General features: G+C 33.7%; 1 protein-coding gene across 1 annotated transcript in view; it reads right to left on the minus strand.

The window, feature by feature from the left end:
• The window catches only part of yl (Putative vitellogenin receptor yl), a 147,025-nt gene that overhangs the window by 2,032 nt on the left and 125,948 nt on the right, over positions 1-19,045 (minus strand). The window contains exons 22-23 of the mRNA XM_072540372.1: positions 16,279-16,480; positions 12,441-12,619 (exon numbers count right to left, since the gene is read on the minus strand). Of these exons, the coding sequence (XP_072396473.1) occupies positions 12,441-12,619; positions 16,279-16,480 (381 nt within the window). The remainder of the gene's footprint in view (positions 1-12,440; positions 12,620-16,278; positions 16,481-19,045) is intronic.

Here is a 19,045-nt window from a genome sequence, read left to right on the forward strand (position 1 = left end):
AATTATTATCAATTCTTTATTGTCTTTAATTACCTATACTTCTGGCGGCCGGCCCGCCATCAGTTCATGATTTGCCCGAGTGGCCCCTAGTCTTAATAAGTCTGTGCATCCCTGGTGTAAAGTGTAATTATTACTATAAGTAACTTAGTACCTTTATAAACATTACGGAATGAAATTCTAGTTATTATAATGACAACTGTAACAATAATTTAAGTTAGAATAGAACTGCTCACAATCTTTTTGATCAGACTATAGTACAAAGTACCTTTAGTTTGTTGGTATAATAAAAAAATGTCTAATGAAAAATGATTAATTTTAATTTATAAAATCTAAAAATATAATCGTCTTACACGTAATACACGTCTTAAAATCTACCGAGGTAAGTTCTCCAGCAAATTCTCATGAAAGCCGATAATGTATTCAAAAAATATTTTTACCCACAGATTAACTTTCTCCGACTAATTCCCAAAATTGCACTGCTGGAAAGAATTCAAAAGGTTGGTTTTACCTACCTCTATTTAGAAATATCGATGTCACCCCCCGCAAATTTCTTGGCAATAGTCAGGCATTGCAATCAGAATTTTAAGTAGTCAGTATAAAATTGTATCCGAGCTTAGCTGGTCGCTGCTTGGTTAGAAGTTTAACTCTCGCATATTAGTTAGTGTTAGTTTCGTATTCGATCAAATTCGGCACATTTCTGGTTTAAGAGTTTAGACTCTCGCGTATTGAATATCATCATCATCATCATATAACGGGGGTCCTACGGCGATTGCCGCTTCCCGCATTTCAGCCTCCATCTTTTCCTATCTCTTCAATCTCCCTCTTCTAAGCCTCTAGATTGCATTGTTTTTGTAATTTCTCTTCTCCAGGAATTTGGTGGTCTTCCCCTTTTCCTTCTTTCTGGCGGAACATACATTAAGGCTTTCTTTGGCCACAGCTCCTCCTCCATTCTCATCACGTGACCATACCATTGTAATTGCCTTCCTTGTATTCTATCTGAAAGAGTATCTCTAATTCCTGTACGGTTTCGTATTTCCTCATTCCTGATTCTTTCCATTCTCGATACTCGACATGACCTTCTAAGATAATCCATTTCCACAACGTCTACTTTATCTCGTTCATTCTTTGTCATCGTCCAACATTCGGCACCATATGTAGTAATTGGTTCTACAATTGCTCTGTATACGCGAAGTTTGGTATGCATCTTTATTTTATTAGACCACAGTAATGAATTCAGTATTCGGATGCATTTTTTCCCTTGGGTTATTCGGTTTTGTACATCTATCTTAACTCTGCCATCTGCTGATATGATGCTTCCTAGATATTTATACTGGTTGCAGCCTTTTATGACTGCGTTTTCAAGCCTCAGATCTGTGGTATTTCCTCCAATTTTTAAATATTCTGTTTTGCTTATATTTACAGTAAGCCCCCATTTGGCATATTCCTCAAATAATTTTCGATTCATATAATTTATATCTTCCTCATCGGTTGCAACCACCCCCTGATCATCTGCAAACAACAATGTATACAGAGTTTCTTGTCCCACTTCGATGCCCATAAATCTACATTTATTTCTCCAATTCCTCAATGCTTCTTGGACGTATATTTTAAAGAGTGTCGGTGACAAACAGCATCCTTGCTTTAGGCTTTTAGTGACTTTAAATTCATTTGAGGTTCTGGTTCCAATTTTTACACAACTAACTGCATTTTCGTACAATTTATACAATTGTACAAATTGTACGCGTATTGAATATACCTAGTTATTGTTACATAGCTTATAGTTAAAAGCTGAACGCTCATTCTTAATCAAGTATATTAATATTGAAGAAAACACCCTTAGTTGAAGTGATATTTATTAGTAACATTTTAATCTGTATCAGTGCTAGTGTAGTGTGTCGCAGACTAGTGTATGGTTGACAGTGATCGGAGGTTTTAATAAAAGAACTTGCGCTAAAACTTTAGCTACATATTAACTTAGTTGTAGTAACATTCAATTATTAAATTACGTATTGTTTAAACTGCTTGTGTTCTTATTTCTAGTGTTGCCCAAAATCGGTCTTGGTCTTGCAGTCTTGGTCTTGTTCTTGCGTTTTTGCAAGACCAAGACCAAGACTGCCTAATTTTAGCAAGACCAAGACCAAGACTGACCATGCAAGATTTAAGCAAGAACAAGACTAAGCCTGCGAGACTCTTGCATCTTGCAGTTAGGACTGAGTGTGGTTTTAGCGAGTATAGTAGTTCGGGTATATGCTTAAAGACTCTATGAGATGCAAAAAAATATGTAATAAAATTTGAAAAACTGGACTTGCGAATTACAAACAATACCATAAACATACATACCGAATTAAAATATTCATTAAAAAACACATTTGACACGTGCTCAGAGGTCATAATTACAATGTAAAAATAAAATATTTTGTACATTTTCCAGCAGACTTCTTCGCTCTGAAATTAATTGTACATATTTTGAGAATAGCCGCTCTCTAATCATAAAAATAATCTTCTTGCATTGCGACGCCGACAGTAATATCGTATCGATATTTTTTTAAATATGTCACCCTAGCTAGTCAGGAGTAATCTAAATAAACAAATCTTATCGGCCTAAGGCTATATTGTTTCTGCTGAGTGTGCGATGAGATCATTAGGTTAAAGAAAATTTGCTGAAAGCTTTCCTTTGAGTTTAATGTAGTAATTGTTTTTCAACTAATCCTTGTTGTTCCCGGAGTGACCAGTTTACAATGTGACATGAGGGACAAAGATTCAAATAGTTCTAGTCGGAGTAATGAGCGTTGGAGTTATAGATCTAAAAGCCCTAAAAGCAAATTTGATGAGTTTTTCGAAATAATTTATGCATCCCAAATTTTTTTGTGTAAATTGTGCCTACATAGGAAGGTTGAAATGAAAATGAACACCAGAAACACGTCAGGTTTAAGGAAGCATCTAATATCTTTTCACAAAAAGGAATTACAAATATTTCTTCCTGAAAAACCAAAATTCGGTGGAGATATTACAAGCTTTTTAATAACCGCTAGAAAAAGTGGAGATGTAAAAAATATACTTATTACCTTATTACCAATTACATATACTACCTACTATTTTAGTTTGGTAAATTAATGTATTTATTAAGTAGGTATCTCCTTAATTTAAAACAACTTCTTTTGATTATCATTGCTTTTTTACCTATTCTTTATTTTTTCTTTATTCTTTATTTTTTATTTAACTATAAGTTAGTTTTTTATATAAAAGTAGAAATAAGATTGGTAAAAACATTTATTTTGCTTTACTAAGTGTATTATAGTTATATAATCCTTACATATATAGTATATGTAAGCATAGTAAATACAAACGTTTATTAAGAAACAGATTGACTTCCGTGGGGCATGGTAGATAGATGAGTTAATTAGAGCATAGGCACAGATCGTGGCTTCAAACCCCACCCGATGTCAGTTGTTTAGACATTTATTAATTTGGTTGGTCTTTATTATTCTTCTTCTTCTTCATGTGCCGAGCTGGTTGTCGAGCGTTGGCTATCAAATTGGCTATAGTAATTTTGTTGACGGCAGCTCGGAAAAGAGATGTAGAGGATCTGTTAAACCAATCTCTCAGATTTCTAAGCCCTTTTTCAGATTTCTTCTTCGACCTTTATTACGGCTTTATTTTGGCTATGTTAATTCAAGCTTAAAATGTACTTACTCTGTTACGTTGTTCTAAGATCTAAAGTAACGTTTAATAAATAGCAGTAGGCTAATAGGTAACTGCAAGACTTGCAAGACTCTTGCTGCAAGACCAAGACCAAGACCGGAAGTGCAATACCAAAACCAAGACCAAGACCAGGTGCATTGCCGCAAGACCAAGACCAAGACTGTCTAAGTCTCGTCTTGTTCTTGCATTTGGGCAACACTACTTATTTCCCACGCCAGTGGGTGGTCCTTCAAGTTGGAAATAATTACATGACTTAGTACGCTCTAAATGGTAGGAATCCATCCTAATTTGTTGAACAAATGTCCGTCTAATTCTACTAATCAATGTAAAAAAATATTTTATTTCTAATGCTCCTCTAATTTCCTCCTCTTAATGCGGCGCTGATTCTCATGAGAATCGTAATTAAAGCAAAAAATTGCTAATGAACATTTTTGTTTAAAATTATCACAGCTACATTTTGAATTTGATACATTTTTTTCGACGGAGTACAATAATTCTTCTTAAATCGATTTTATTCGTTTTCCCTTCCTACCAGGAGGAACCGAGGGGGTAGGAGTGGTAAACATTTTTGCATATTTTTGGGGTCCCAAAATTGACATTTTTAGCAAATATTTGTTTGTATGATTTTTAAGATTTGGTGGCATTTTCGTCTCAAATGACTGCAATGTAAATGTAAATGATACATATGTAAAAGAATAATTAACCAAGCTGTATTGATTCGATCAAGCTGATTCGGTTATAAATGTGAATATATCACAAAAAAGAATGAATATTTCACATCAATTTATGCAGCAAAAAAGAACTAGATATAAGAAACAAACTTATAAAAACTGCATTCTTATAGACCTATTTAAAAACGAAGGTAATATATTTATAGATTAAATTTACAAAATAAATGTCAGTTTGTAATAAAATACGAATAGCAGAACGGTGGAAAGAGTGCAATGGAATTACCTAGTCCCAACAACGAGTTTAAAAATTACATCTTCTTCTTCTTCTTCTGGTGAACTCTATTACTGGAGTCATGACATGACTCTTCTGCCTACTTCTCTTCGGCCCTCTATTTTCTCTCTAATTTGATTACTCGTAGTAAGTTATATTTGTCATTTTTCCATTATCTGGCCTACATACGAGGTCTTTCTTTTCTTAATCGTTATTATAAGTTCTAACTCTCTATTCTGAGCATTCTGCGGTAAAGCGACATTCCAAAGGCTTCTAGCTATTTCATGGAATTTAATTTTAATGTAGGTTTTAACACCACACAGAAGTACTGAGGACTGACCAAACGTAGCATTTAATAACTCTTATTCGGATGTCGAAGCTTAGTTTTCGGTTATAGATAATTTGTTTCCATTTATTGTACATGTTTCTAGCTCGTTCTATTCGTATTTTTATTTCTACATCCGAAACCCACTTATCGTTTAGTACTACTCCTAAGTATCTGAATTTGTGAACTTGTTCTAATCAAATGTTATTTAGATCAATGCGACAATTTTCATCGCTATTACTTTAATTTTTTTTAGATTTATTTTAGTCCCATTGCTTAACTTGCATTACTAACTCCGTCTAGTATATAATGTAAGTCTTTCATTTTTTCTGTTATTAGAACGGTATCGTCTGCATACCTGATATTGTTAATATATTAACCGTTTATTTTTTATACCAATTTTGGCGCCGTCTAGTGCTTGTTTGAATATGCAATCAGAGTACAAGTTAAAGAACAATGGAGACATGACACAGCCATGTCGGACACCTCTTTGTATATGGACGCTTTTAGTAGTGTGTTTGGAATATTTTAAGGTTGCTTCTTGGTTCCAATAATGATTTTGAACTATGCGGAGATCTTTTCAGTCTAGCTTCATTTTCTGTAGCTAGTACAACAATTTTTTATGCTGGACTCTATCAAAAGTCTTCTGATAGTCCATGAAACAGAGATCCATTTTTTTCTGACGAACGAGACATTTTTAAATAAGTGTTTGGGTCACAAATAGCGTCCCTCTTGTTCTTTCTTTCTTTCTAATTTCGAATTGAGAGTATATTTTCTATTTTTTATAATTTCTATTTTGTATAATCTTTAAGAATATTTTTAGTAAGTGACTCATTAAGCTAATGAGCCTAAATTCGTCGCATTTGCGTGACCTAGATTTATTTGGTAACGCTATGAACTCTGAGTTAAGCCATTCCTCTATCTATTAGTTTTATTACATCTATTTCGTCTGGTCCAAAAGCTTTCCAATTCTTTACATATTGTATCGCATATTTTACCATTATATCCAGGATTGGTGGGGGTCCTTTCATTTCCCACGTCGACATCTGTTGGAATTCAGGTCTGTCATCCGCAAAGGATTTTTCGATAAATTCCTTCCATACATCTTACTTCATTGAATCGTAATGTTTCAATAGTATTCCTGCTGATTTTTTTTATTACATTATGGACCTTTCCTACTTTTAGTAGGCTTCGAATATCCTGTAACAGAGTAATACTCGCGACGGTACTGTATACACTTTAAAAGACAATTTATCTACTAAAAGACTACTAAGGGTGCCTAACAGATACCTATTATAGTTGGACAGCCATTCATCAATAATGAGAGCGTCATTATGACGGTACACGGCGAACAAGTTAGACTTTTTAACAAACACAAAGCGGATTTAGGGGCTGTTGCAAGCCTACTTTCTCGTAAAGTCACCTTATGGGCTAAAGAAACGACGGTTATACTTCCCATCATTTAGGTCATATCACAATACACAGTGATCAGTAGAGTGGCGGCATTTTTGTTGACTTGCATCATAGATCGTGGCCTTCCCAATTCCATGTCATTCCTCGTTGTATTCTTAATCTAGATGAAGACTATATTTTACCTATTTTCAATGGTACGGACGAACCAGTGGAGTATTTAAAAGGTGTCGTGGTTGCCAGAGGTTATAATTGCCATAAAATGCAAAATTGAAATCTGAAATAAGCCTTAATTGGAATAAGTGGTCGGCTTTTAATTATTAATTTATAATTCCATGTTCCAATTTTTACAAATTACATAAGTGTATCTTATTTCAACACAATATACAACATATTCTATAACACTTATACAGTCCTCCAAATTCACACCTGGGAAAGCTCCTTGATATTTTTTTCTTTGTGGGTACAATTTCCTTAAAAGAGGTTGGTAATTATCACGCCTATTTTCACTTTCTGAAGCTTTGAACAGGTCATAAGCTTTGAAAATGAGCATTTTTCTAATAGTATATTTTTCCTGCATTATAGTTTGTAAAAATATTTATCTATCTATCTACCACATCTATCATTTGTGATATGACCCACATTTTCTTCTTTTAAACGTATTGTTTGGGAAAGTATATACTATTTGTTTTCATATTTTTACATTTAATATTTTTCTGTTACGATACTGTAATGTGATCTAATTCAATGATGTATTCTAACGACTTTGGTAAAATATATTGCTTCCTGTAAAATTGTTAAACTGGCCATCTCATGTATTATGTTTTAAGTACGGAGAATTTGACTTCTCTTTTGTATTCTGTGTCACAAAGATGCACACAAGTGTACGGTTTCGTATTACAGTCACAATTAACTTAAATTATCGCCACTCAAAATCACAATACACTAGGGTGATTTATTGATGGACCCTCTTCCACCCAACGGCCAGAAGGTTCTTTTCTGACCTGCAATCTCAAAACACTTCATCCTCAGACAGCGAACCAAACGTACCTAGTGTGTTATAAGTTCTCTCCATCGAGCGTCGGCGGGCGCCCCGACGCGGTATCAACAAGAGTTCCCTGGCTAAGAATACATCAATATTTCAAGGGGTAAGTCTATATTCTTTGTACAAACATCAATAATGAGTCTTCTTCTCATTGCGCCGTCTCCTTTCGAAGGTTGGCGATCCAAATGGCAATTGTAGTTTTGGAAACTGCTGCGCGAAAGATTTCTGCGGATGAGCGGTCGAACCATCTCCTCAGGTCTTTCAGCCACAAGTTCTGGCGTCTTCCTACTGATCTTTTGCCCTGTACTTTTCCTTCCAGTATAACTTGAAGTAATTCATATCTTTCGCCTCTCAGCACATGACCCAAGTATTGCATTTTCCTCTCTTTGATTATTCTTAGTAATTCTTTTTGTTTACACATGCGACGAAGTACCTCAACATTAGTAACTCTTTGTACCCATGGAATCCTCAACATTCGTCTGTATATATACATCTCAAAGACATCTATTCTTTTTTCTACTTCGGAGTCCATTGTCCAACTTTCACAGCCATACAGTAAGACAGAAAAAACGTAACATCTGATCATTCGGATTCTAAGCTGTAGACTAAGGTCTGATCTTGTAAAAAATGCTCATGAATGTTTTCCTTGCTTGTTCGATTCTTGACAGGATTTCTTTTTTTGGATTACACTGACTATTGATATTTGTTCCCAAATATTTTATGGAATTTACCTGTTCTATTATTTGACCCTTGGCATACACCTGTACGTTTATTGGTGTCTTTGAAAATACTAAAGTTTTAGTTTTGGAAACGTTTAGATGTAAACCGAACATTTCGCTGTGGTGAACTACCGCATTTATTATATTTTGTAGTTCTTTTGCGTTGCTTGCTATTAAGACGGTATCATCAGCATATCTGATGTTGTCTATGCTGATTCCGTTAATCTTAATTCCGCCTTGGACCTCGTCTAATGCTTCTCTGAATATAGAGTCCGAATACAAATTAAAGAGTAGCGGTGATAAGACGCAACCCTGTCTCACTCCTCGTCGGATTTGTATGTCTTCGGATGTTGTGTGCTCTATTTCAATTGTTGCCGTTTGGTGCCAGTATAGTTCTGAGATAATTCGCAAGTCTTGTTCGTCAACTCCAGTTGTTCTCAGAATTTCGATCATCTTTTGATAGTTAACGCAGTCAAATGCTTTTCGATAGTCAATAAAACATGCATATACATCCACATTCATGTCTCTACATCGTTGCGTTAACACGTCAATAATGAGTAAGACCAGTTAATTTCTTAATTTACTGACAGTTGTGTTTGCTTTTTGTCGCTAATTTATTCACAAACAAAATATCGCATTTTTACTTTATAATTATTTATCTAATATCATTTAACCAGCGACCTCTTAAGTTTTATACAAAACACGTATTCATCACTTCCTTCTTCTTTTTCATTATTCTGAGGACCTCTGGATTTGAAACTATGTCTAACCAATTTATTTTTAATATTCTTCTTTAGTTGGTAAATCAAGGTCACACTGTACAGCATTTTTATTATTTTATTGAAATCCTTCTAGCTTGTCCCAGTAATATTCTTATTTCTTCTGTATATTGTCATTAATAATCCTACCAAGATATATGTATTTTTTACCTTTCTACTGGCACACCTTTTAAATTTAAAGTGTCTTTTGCTATATTTTTTAAATTATCATAAATTTCGTCTTGTTAACGTAAATATTTTTATATGGAATTAAAGCACACATGATTGTAATGGGAAGTGTAAATTGTTTTGATGTTTCGATTTCCAATCCGGTAATCATTTTCAAACAATTTTTAAACGAAGAATTTTCAATTACTTTACCTGTAAGTGTTTACAGAGTGGCGCTGGGTGGTGACACTAATTTGATAGTTGACTTTCTTGGCCTCGATCTTGTAGGCATTAGCCATATTTTAAGTAAAATTCTGAAAGGTGTTGTGTACCCTCTAATTGATTTTTGATCAATCTCCAAGTTTGATCTTTTTGTGCCTAACTAGTTAATTACAGATGATGTGTCTTTGACATGATATTATCTCATTAACCTTTGGGTATTGGCGTCACTATGTGAGAGACCGGTCGACTGTTTTTTTTTGGTGTTGATATCAAACAGGAGTCGAACGTGTCAGTACCTTCATGTATCATTTTCACTGACATTGGGTTAGTCGTCGTGTGACCATTACAGTGTAATAATGTGGTATATTAAACGAGCTCGCGGGTGTCTCAGCCCGGCGCCACATATTGATACAAAATTATTCCGAGGTAAGCTCTTAGATATTTATATATATATATATATATATATATATATATATATATATATATATATATATATACATATATATATATACATATATATACCGGTATTTAGGCGCCTCGCCCTTCCGGTAGGGATCTATGGAGGAGTATAGCTAAGCCGCAAGCCCTTATCTCTTGCCGTACTGCCCCACCATAGGCCGATCAGACACCAGCATATTCTAGTCCAAGCCGCAGATTCATTTAGAATTTTAAACTGCTGCGTTAGCCTTTTTGTTTTCTGTACACCGAGCTGGGGATCGAACCACTGAACCACTCGCAGTGAAGCGAATGAGAACCAGCCGCCCAGCCCGCTTGGCTATCTGACCGACGACTTTTAGATATTTATCCGTTTTCCTAATTCTAATTAAAAGATTGTTAGATTTTAGTAATGGGAGATTACGAGCACGGACAAGCTTACTTGCAGAAACTTTTAGAACAAGTAGGACTAGATAATAATAGTGATAGTGAATCAGTGGCATACAGAGATAAATCAGAGTAAGAGAAACAGGACATTGAAGAGGATACAATTTACGACAGTGAATCAGAACAGGAGATATCAGATGCAGATGAAATAGTTGCGATTCGTCAGTCTGCCTGTCTTTTGTATATACGTATGTTAATAAACTAGAATATGTATTAGCAAGTTTTAGTCGTGTTAAATTTTTATTGTTTTATGCAAGAATCGTACAACTTACTGAAAGAAGCATCCTCCAACGCCAAGAATCACTAGAACAAAACAGGATAACATAATAATTCGCTTACCAGGAAATACAAAAATTACTAAACATTTAAAGCACACTGTCGAGATTTGGAATTATTTCTTGGACGGCTCGATACGGAGTGAGTTGCTAATCTCAATGATGGAATCGAAATGTGTTTTTATAGGACTCTTGTAGTTATCTGAACCAGGTCACAACAATCTTGCCCTCGCAGAAGATCTTTGGAGGAGAGACTGTTATGGTATAAAAATATTTACATCTTACGATGACTCTGCCAAGGTTCTGATTTCTTCTTCGTTGCATTAGTTTTGATAAAGTAAAGTTCGTGTAACCTTCTGGCTGAGGTTTAGTGTTAGGGTTTTCAGGTCACGCAAGCGCCCCTAACATGACTTAACGACTACTTTCGTAGCCGGGACCGACGGATTTACGTGCCCCCGAAACACGGTGGCAGCTCAGTTAAATTAGAAATTGAAAATTTTGTCGGTGCTGGGATTTGAACCTGGGCCCTCCAGCTTGTTAAGCCAGGAACATAGCCACTGAGCTACGGCTTTTACATTAGGTTTGAAGTTTTGATGATAAGGAAATACGTGCAGAGCAATCGAAAATTGACAAGCTAGCTCTCATTCGTGTGGTATTTCACCAGTTCGTAAAAAATTGTCAAAATGGTTAAAATTATTCAGCATTTATTACCATTGATGAGGTTCTCCCTGGTTTCAGAGGGAGATGTTTATTCCGTCCGTACATTCCCTCAAAACCTAACAAATATAGGTTGAAAATTTTTGCAATTTGTGATTCAAAAGTATTTTACACTTCAAAATGGATGCCTACATGGGATCCCAACCCGATGGCCCATATAAATTTTCTAATAACCTTAGTGATGTGGTTTTAAGATTGTGCAAACACATTTCTTGTTCACGCGTTAACTTGATAATGGATAACTGAACTGGTTTAAGTTCCACTTGTGGAAAAGTTGCTTCGGGATTACAAAATAGCTATAATTGGATCGCTAAGAAAAAATAAAACAGAATTCTCAATCGAATTTTCAAACCACAATAAACGTTCAACCCATACAAGCATGTTTGGATTTACAGAGGATATCACAATCGTTTCTTATATCCCAAAGCAAAGCAAAAATTTGATTTTAATATCAAGTATGCACCATTATAATGGTATTGACATAAAAAGTGGTAATAAATCTAATCCAGTAAGTCACTACTTGTGCGCTAGTTACAACTGCTCCCGGAATAGCAGAAGATGGTCCATGGTGATATTCTACACATTATTTAATGTTGCAGGAATCAATACTCAGGTGATATATAAAGAAAACAACAGAGACCCAAATATACGACGACTTTTTTAAGAGATTTACCAAACGCATCAGTTCATCCACATTTGAAAAGCAGCTCTTAGCAATCTTCCGAGGAAAGTAACGAAGTGATGCACCGAAAAATCAAGAGACGCCAGTACCTACTGGAAGGTGCGTCTACTGGGGTTGGAGAAAGAATAAAAAAACTCGTTTTTCCCACTACAAATGCAATGCATTTATGTGTATAGAGCATGTCATAGGTGTATGTCAGAACTGTAGGGATCTACAATAAAAGTATATGGTTTTGTTTTATGTAGCTATTTGTTACATTTATGTTTATTTATCATTTTTTAGGTATGTTTGTTACGTTACGTTTATTTTTATTTTATAAGAAAAAATTAAAACACATAACATTTTTTTCAATAACCATTCAAAAGATTTTTCTGTTAAGTTTAATAAAGTTTAAATTAGTTTTTTTTCGAACTTCGAACTATATTCATTAGAGAACTAAACTTGTAAGATAAGTTATGATTCATGTATTTTTTATCGAAATGTTTATCTCTATACAGCTGTACAAGACGATTACAACATAAAAATTTCCGAAATTAAAAATTTGGGACTTGTAATGGATCGAATCAATTATTAAATGATGTTTGTACACTTACCTTATATTTAAGCCAGTATCACCTTTCTTTTTTAGCACATAATAAAATACTGCTCCAAGGAATACCAAGAGTATTGGAATTAATATTGCTGAGGCCACTGCTCCAGAGTGTTTATCGGATGCCGTTTGTAATGGTGTAGTGTGTACAGCAAACTTGTGATTATTTCCTGACTGATTATCCTTAAAAACATTATATATGAAATTACTGTTTTTGTTGGGAATCAGCCACAATTTAAGTTTAAAATTAGGTGTTTTCGACGTTTCGATTTACGTTTTGGAAATCTTTTTCAAAATACAAAACATTAACAATTTTTTTTTCTTGGTGAAAAATTCTTCTAATAATTTAATTTTGTCTGACTTAATTATGTTGACAATTCAGACATATATTAAACATTTTAAAGTAGACAACTTTAAAATAATATTGCCAATATTGCTGAGTTGCGTTTCTGGGACGACTTTATAATTTTAACTTGAGAATAACCATCAGAAAAAAAATTATTGCATGTGATTTGTTTTTGGAAAGACAACCACATGTAATGATGGTCGTAAAATTCTCCTGTTAGTGATTTCATAGTAAATCCTGAGGAAAAAAAACAGGAAAAAACCATGATAACATCCCGACATGGTAAGTATTTGGTCTTACATTTAGTTTACTCTCAATAAACACCAAACTCTGATTTTATATGTATGTAAAATAATCTAAATACATACACTAAGAGTAATAATCTAATTTGATCTATATATTGTTAAGGTTTATTGTTTTTTCTGTCATGATCGTACGTGCCTATTGATCATACGATTGTTTTATGAACTTTTGAACTTTTCTTTCGTATGCATTTCTTTGGATCCACACACCTGCAAATAAACTAAGGACGTTCTGTTACCTATTATTATTCTTATTATTTTCTACTCATCGATGTCGGTCTTAATTATCTGTATGTCAAGGTATTTGAACTGCTTTACGACTTCAATGTTTACATCGTTTATTGTCAAATTTTGCATAAGTCGTTGTTTTCTTATTGCACTATGGCTTTAGTTTTACCTATGTTGACGATTGGACCAATTTCTTTCGCATTTTTCCTAGGTTGCAGTTAAAGTTCATTGATAACTCCTACGATTTGGCCCATTAAGTTGACATGATGGAACACCACAATATGTTTAGATTTATTAAACAATATATTTTTTAAGTTGGCAGACATTTTTCTTAACATATTTCATATGCATGTTAACCAGAGTCGGAAGCTAACCAGACCCTCTGTTTTGGTCCTTTAGTTATATGGAATAAAACTGTCAGTTGACTTTACACTCGCACATGCACTTATGTGTAACTCATAGTGCAAATAATTTTACCAATTGTCTTGGTAGATCAAATTTGTCGCATCAGCAAATATAGTTTGTCTCTATTTATGTTGTCATAAACGTGAAAAATCTACGGAGATATGGTAGATATTTAGATCGGGTTCACAGGCGTTAGCTAATATTTGTTTTATGTCGAATAACTGGCCAATAGAAGACCGCCCCGATGTTATCCTATTATTTACTCTGTGAAGTGACCCAATCTCTTGTTTCTAAACCATGTCAATACTTTATAGCCCACACAAAGTAAGATTATGCCTGTATCTTGTACAACTAAGCTTGTCTGTTGTTTTTAATTTCCTTCCATGCTTAAATTGCTTTCAAAAAAGCAAAAAAATAATCCACCAACCCAGATAAAAACAGCTACTGGAAATATAAGAAATATCAACCTGAAAAACTTCATAACGTTATCAAAGAAAAACAGAGGTTAAATATAGATATACTCGGTGTTAGTGATGTAAAATGATCAGGAAATGGAGAGCTATCAATAAATTACCACAATATGTATTCAACTGGAGGAGACAAAACTGATCATAGATAGGGTATATGGGGTTCATCATAAGCAACACAAATAGAAAATCAGTGCTAGTGCGAAGATCGAAAAGTTTTATTTAGAATCGCACAATACACTGCAGTTAACAAAGTCTAGATACATTGCGTACATTTTAAGAGAATTTAATGTAAAAATTGTAATGTAAAAATTGAAAATATAGTTGGACAGTTTGGATCAGAAACTAGAAACGAGAGAGGAGAAAGGCAAATAGAATTCTGGCAAGAAAAAACTATGATAATTGCCAATAATACGATTAGCTTCCTAATAGAAGCCTCTATACATATACAACTTTACTATATACATAGACGTTTCCTTCACATGCAGAAAACCATATTTTTAGAAGTCAGATAGATTTTATACTTGTAAAGAGCAGATATAAAAACTCTATAATCTCCAGGATAAGTTAAAACTTATCCTGAAGCCGATGTTAACTTAGACCACAATCCGTTAGTTGCTGTCGTAAAAATAACATTAAAAAGAATTAAACTCAGGAGACAAAAACCAAAAATTAATATAATAATGCTAAAAAACGAAGAATTTAAAAGGGAATTAAAAAATAATACGAATGTGAATTTACAAAAGACACTAACCGACAACAAACAATTTATGGATGTAAATAAAAAGTAAAATAATATAAAAAACCATATTGCTAAAACGAGCTCCAAAAAGTTTAACACAACATAGGTCAGAAGCTAAAAAACAATAGATGACAGATGAAATACTACGACAGATGGAAGAAAGAAAGAAATATAAAGGAAAAGATGTACACAAGTATAAAGAAATACAAAGAAATATTAAGGAAAAAATCAATACAACTAAGAAAATGTATTTGATGAAACAACGTAAAGAGGTAGAAGAACCATAAACAAAATGTAATATGAGAAATATGCACAAAAAAATAAAATAAGTGACCAGAATGGGTCAAAAAAGACAGCGAGGGCACATCAACGACAAATGGTACTGCTAGTTGACTTCCTATGTAAATGTAAATGTAAATGTAAATGTAAATGTAAAAATTTAAATTCTTAGATGGATGAGTGGAGTGACAAAAAAGGATAACATTAAGTATGAGTATATTAAGGGAAGTTTAGGGGTGGTACCAATTGTTACCAAATTAGAGAGAATGGGTTAAGATCGTTTGTATGAGAGGAATAACAAAGAAGACCTGGGTGAGACGATTAGGCAGGACATGTCGGTAAAGGCGATTGATGTTGCTATGACAAAAAATAGATTCTTAGAGAAACTGGAAATGTAATAAGGGGTATAGGAGAAATGTATTTAGGGAAGTCGGCCCTGCTTAGTGATCAAGGTAAAGAGAACGGTGAGAGAATGACAATGGAAATAAACACAGACACTTAATATTTTGGAATGACTCTGGATCGGTCTCTTGTTCTAGTAAGTTAAAAACAACAAACATAGGTACTATGTTTCTTGACTATACATTTGACACTAAATAAGACATGCAGGATAATTGCATGCATGCATGCAAGATTCATGAAACCGACCACGAATCTATATAACGAGATGGGACTTGCAGATTCCATAACCCGCAGCGTAGAAATCGTATAAAAGCGGCCCTATAGAGTTTAAATACCAAGAAGATAACGGAAATTTAGGAAAACCGTTCTTCAGTCTTTCTACAGCTTCTTATCGATTTCCGTAGAGATTAATATATTGGTCGATCTGATACACCAGCGTATTCTAGTTTAAGTCGTAGATCCATTTTGAATCGTGGAATACTCTTTAAAGAAAAGTGTCGCCCATTTCTCCCGAATTGTAATAACCTTTCTACTTTTTAGTTACTTTGAACTAACAAGCCTCTTTAAATTTTCCTACATAACTAATTTAGATATTTTATAAATTGGTCTAATAAGCCCAATAATATTGATACAATCTACCAAATATCTAATTATTGCAAAACTATACTTACATCATTTTCGCCACAAATTTCTGAATGATTACTAACTTTCCCGTCATGGCAAAGACATCTATAACCTGTTTCTGCTGGTACACATAAGTATGGACATTTGTGTCCAGTACAAACATTTTCGGTTTTAGGCTGAAGCGATTCCTGCTCAATAATAAATTGACCACTGGCAAAAGTGTGTAATTTATATCTGGGATGACAAGATCTAGTAAAATATAACTTAGTTAGAAAAAGAAGAGTATTCAATTATAGGTAACAGTAAATTCTTACCGCTACAATTCTAAATATACATTACATAAAACATAACAGAATGATGTGCTTACAATGATAAAGGAGAGAAAACAAAAAACAGTAAATAAAGAAAGCAATTATTCATTTGTTATGAGAAAAGCAGTATATTTACAAATAAGCAAAGGCTTTTTTATAGAAATAATATATTAAGTGAGATTTCTGAAAATAAGATACGTCAAATAGTTGATATTTTAAAATGTATAATAATTTCGGTAAAAGGCATTACTACAAAAAAAAATTACATTTCTGCACATGTTTCTGTTTACGGTAATACCAATAATAATCCCTTTTTGAAGACGTATCTTGACTAAATATTCTCGTCATCGGCTCTACAACCGATAGTGGGTCTTGACCTGTTCTAGGATCAGCTTTAATTTCTTCCTATCCTTCGTCTTGGTTTTCCAATTTCGTACTCTTAACACTCGTAAGTCCTCTTTCACCTGATCCTTAAATCGTGCTCTGAGCATGCCTATTCTCCTCACTCTTTTTGGTTATAAATGTGTTTCGACGGCTCCATCTCGTTCATTTTGTCTAAGTAGCCTAGCCACCGCAGCCTGTTTATTTTGATGGACCTACTAGGTTTATTATAATCAGTTTTTCTGCACGCCTTAATAAATAGATCTGAGGATTTTACGTTCAAAACAAGCTAAACGTTCTTCATCGCTTTTTGTCATCATCCCCGTTTCTGACGCGTGAGGGCGGCCTTGATAAGAGTTCTGTAAATCAATATTTTCGTTCTTGTTGTGACTATGTTTGATTTTAAAAGTTTCTTTGATCCATAGTATGCTCTATTTGCTAGATATATACGTCTGTTAATTTCTGCAGTTACTGTATTACTTTAGTTGATTTATGAGCTTAGATACATGAACTCTCTTACTCCTTTAAAAGTATATTTAGGCCGATATTATTCTTGTTATGATATCGATGTCCTCCGCATAAGCTGGTATTTGTACACTCCTATTAATAAATGTTCCTCTTATTGTTATTTCAGATTCACTAATAGCTTTTGATAAGGATTCTCTAATAGATTTCTCTTAATGTTGGATAGCAGTCATGATAGACTATCTCTTTGTATAAGTCCTATTTGTGTCCGGAAAATTTTTGATACTCCATTCTATACTCTAACCTTTCACTCAACTGTTGAGAGGGTTACTTTCAGCAATTTCACCAAATAAATTGGGATATTTAATTCTACCCTAGTGCGTTTCAAACATAATTCAAGTCTATGCCCCAACGGCCGAAAAAGATAACGAAAGGCGGAATCGTTCTATGAACAAATTCAAGAGGTATTGAAAACTACCAAAGCACGTGACGTCAAAATAATAATGGGTGACCTGAACGCCAAAATTGTAAAGGGTAGCACAAGCAACGTAGTGGAAAATTTTGGATTAGGTAATAAAAATCAAAGAGGAGATAGGTTGATACAATTCTGTCCAGATAATAATATGATTGTTACAAACACGTTCTTTGAATTACCTAATAGACGTTTGTACACGTGGAAATTGCCAAGAGATAATGAACATCAGATAATAAAAAATCAAATAGAAATAGACAGCAAAAGAAGAAAGAACTGATATTAATACACTAAGAGATCCAGAAATCAGAGAAAATATCAAGGAAAAAATAAATGAACGTCTAAAGATCGTACAGATTGAAGGGGAATGCAATGAAGAAAACATCATCAAAAACTGGGAAAAAATAAAGGCTGACTTAATAGAACCTTCAAAAAAGTATCTACGCAAAACCAAAGAAAAGAAAAAAGATTAGAGGACGAACGAAATACTAAACTTGATAAACAAAAGAAGAGTATATAAGGACAAAAATAAATCATTATACCAGCAAACACAAAAAGAAATACGGCGACAAATTCGAATAGCAAAATAAAATTGGTTAAAAGAAAAATGTGATGAAATAGAAATGCTAAAAAATAAACATGATAACTTTAATTTACACAGGAAAGTAAAAGAATTAACTAGATGACAGAATTCAAACAAAATAGGCATACTAGTTGATGAAAAGGTGGACACAGTAATGGATACAGAAAACAAATTGATGGTATGGGCAAACTATATAGAACAGATGTTTAACGACAAACGAGACAAAATAGATAACGAATATTTCGTTAAAGAGACTGGACCAGAAATAACAAAGAGTTAAGTAAAATACACAATTAAAGAAATGAAAACTGGAAAAGCAGTAGGACCAGACGAAATACCGACAGAAATATTGCAACTTATCGCCAACTGCAATATACATGTTATTGTCGAATTATTTAATATCATATACAGAACAGGTATATTACTTAAAGAATGGCTTCTATCAACATTCGTAACTATACCGAAAAAGAAAAACACCAGACAATGTTGCGATCACCGTACCATCAGTCTAATGTGCCACAAACTAAAATTATTCCTAAATATTATTCATCGTAGAATATATAAAAAGTTAGAACAAGACATTGGACAAACTCAGTTCGGAT

The sequence above is a fragment of the Diabrotica undecimpunctata genome, chromosome 8 (genome assembly GCF_040954645.1).
Source record: "Diabrotica undecimpunctata isolate CICGRU chromosome 8, icDiaUnde3, whole genome shotgun sequence".
NCBI classification, from domain to species: Eukaryota; Metazoa; Arthropoda; class Insecta; order Coleoptera; family Chrysomelidae; genus Diabrotica; species Diabrotica undecimpunctata.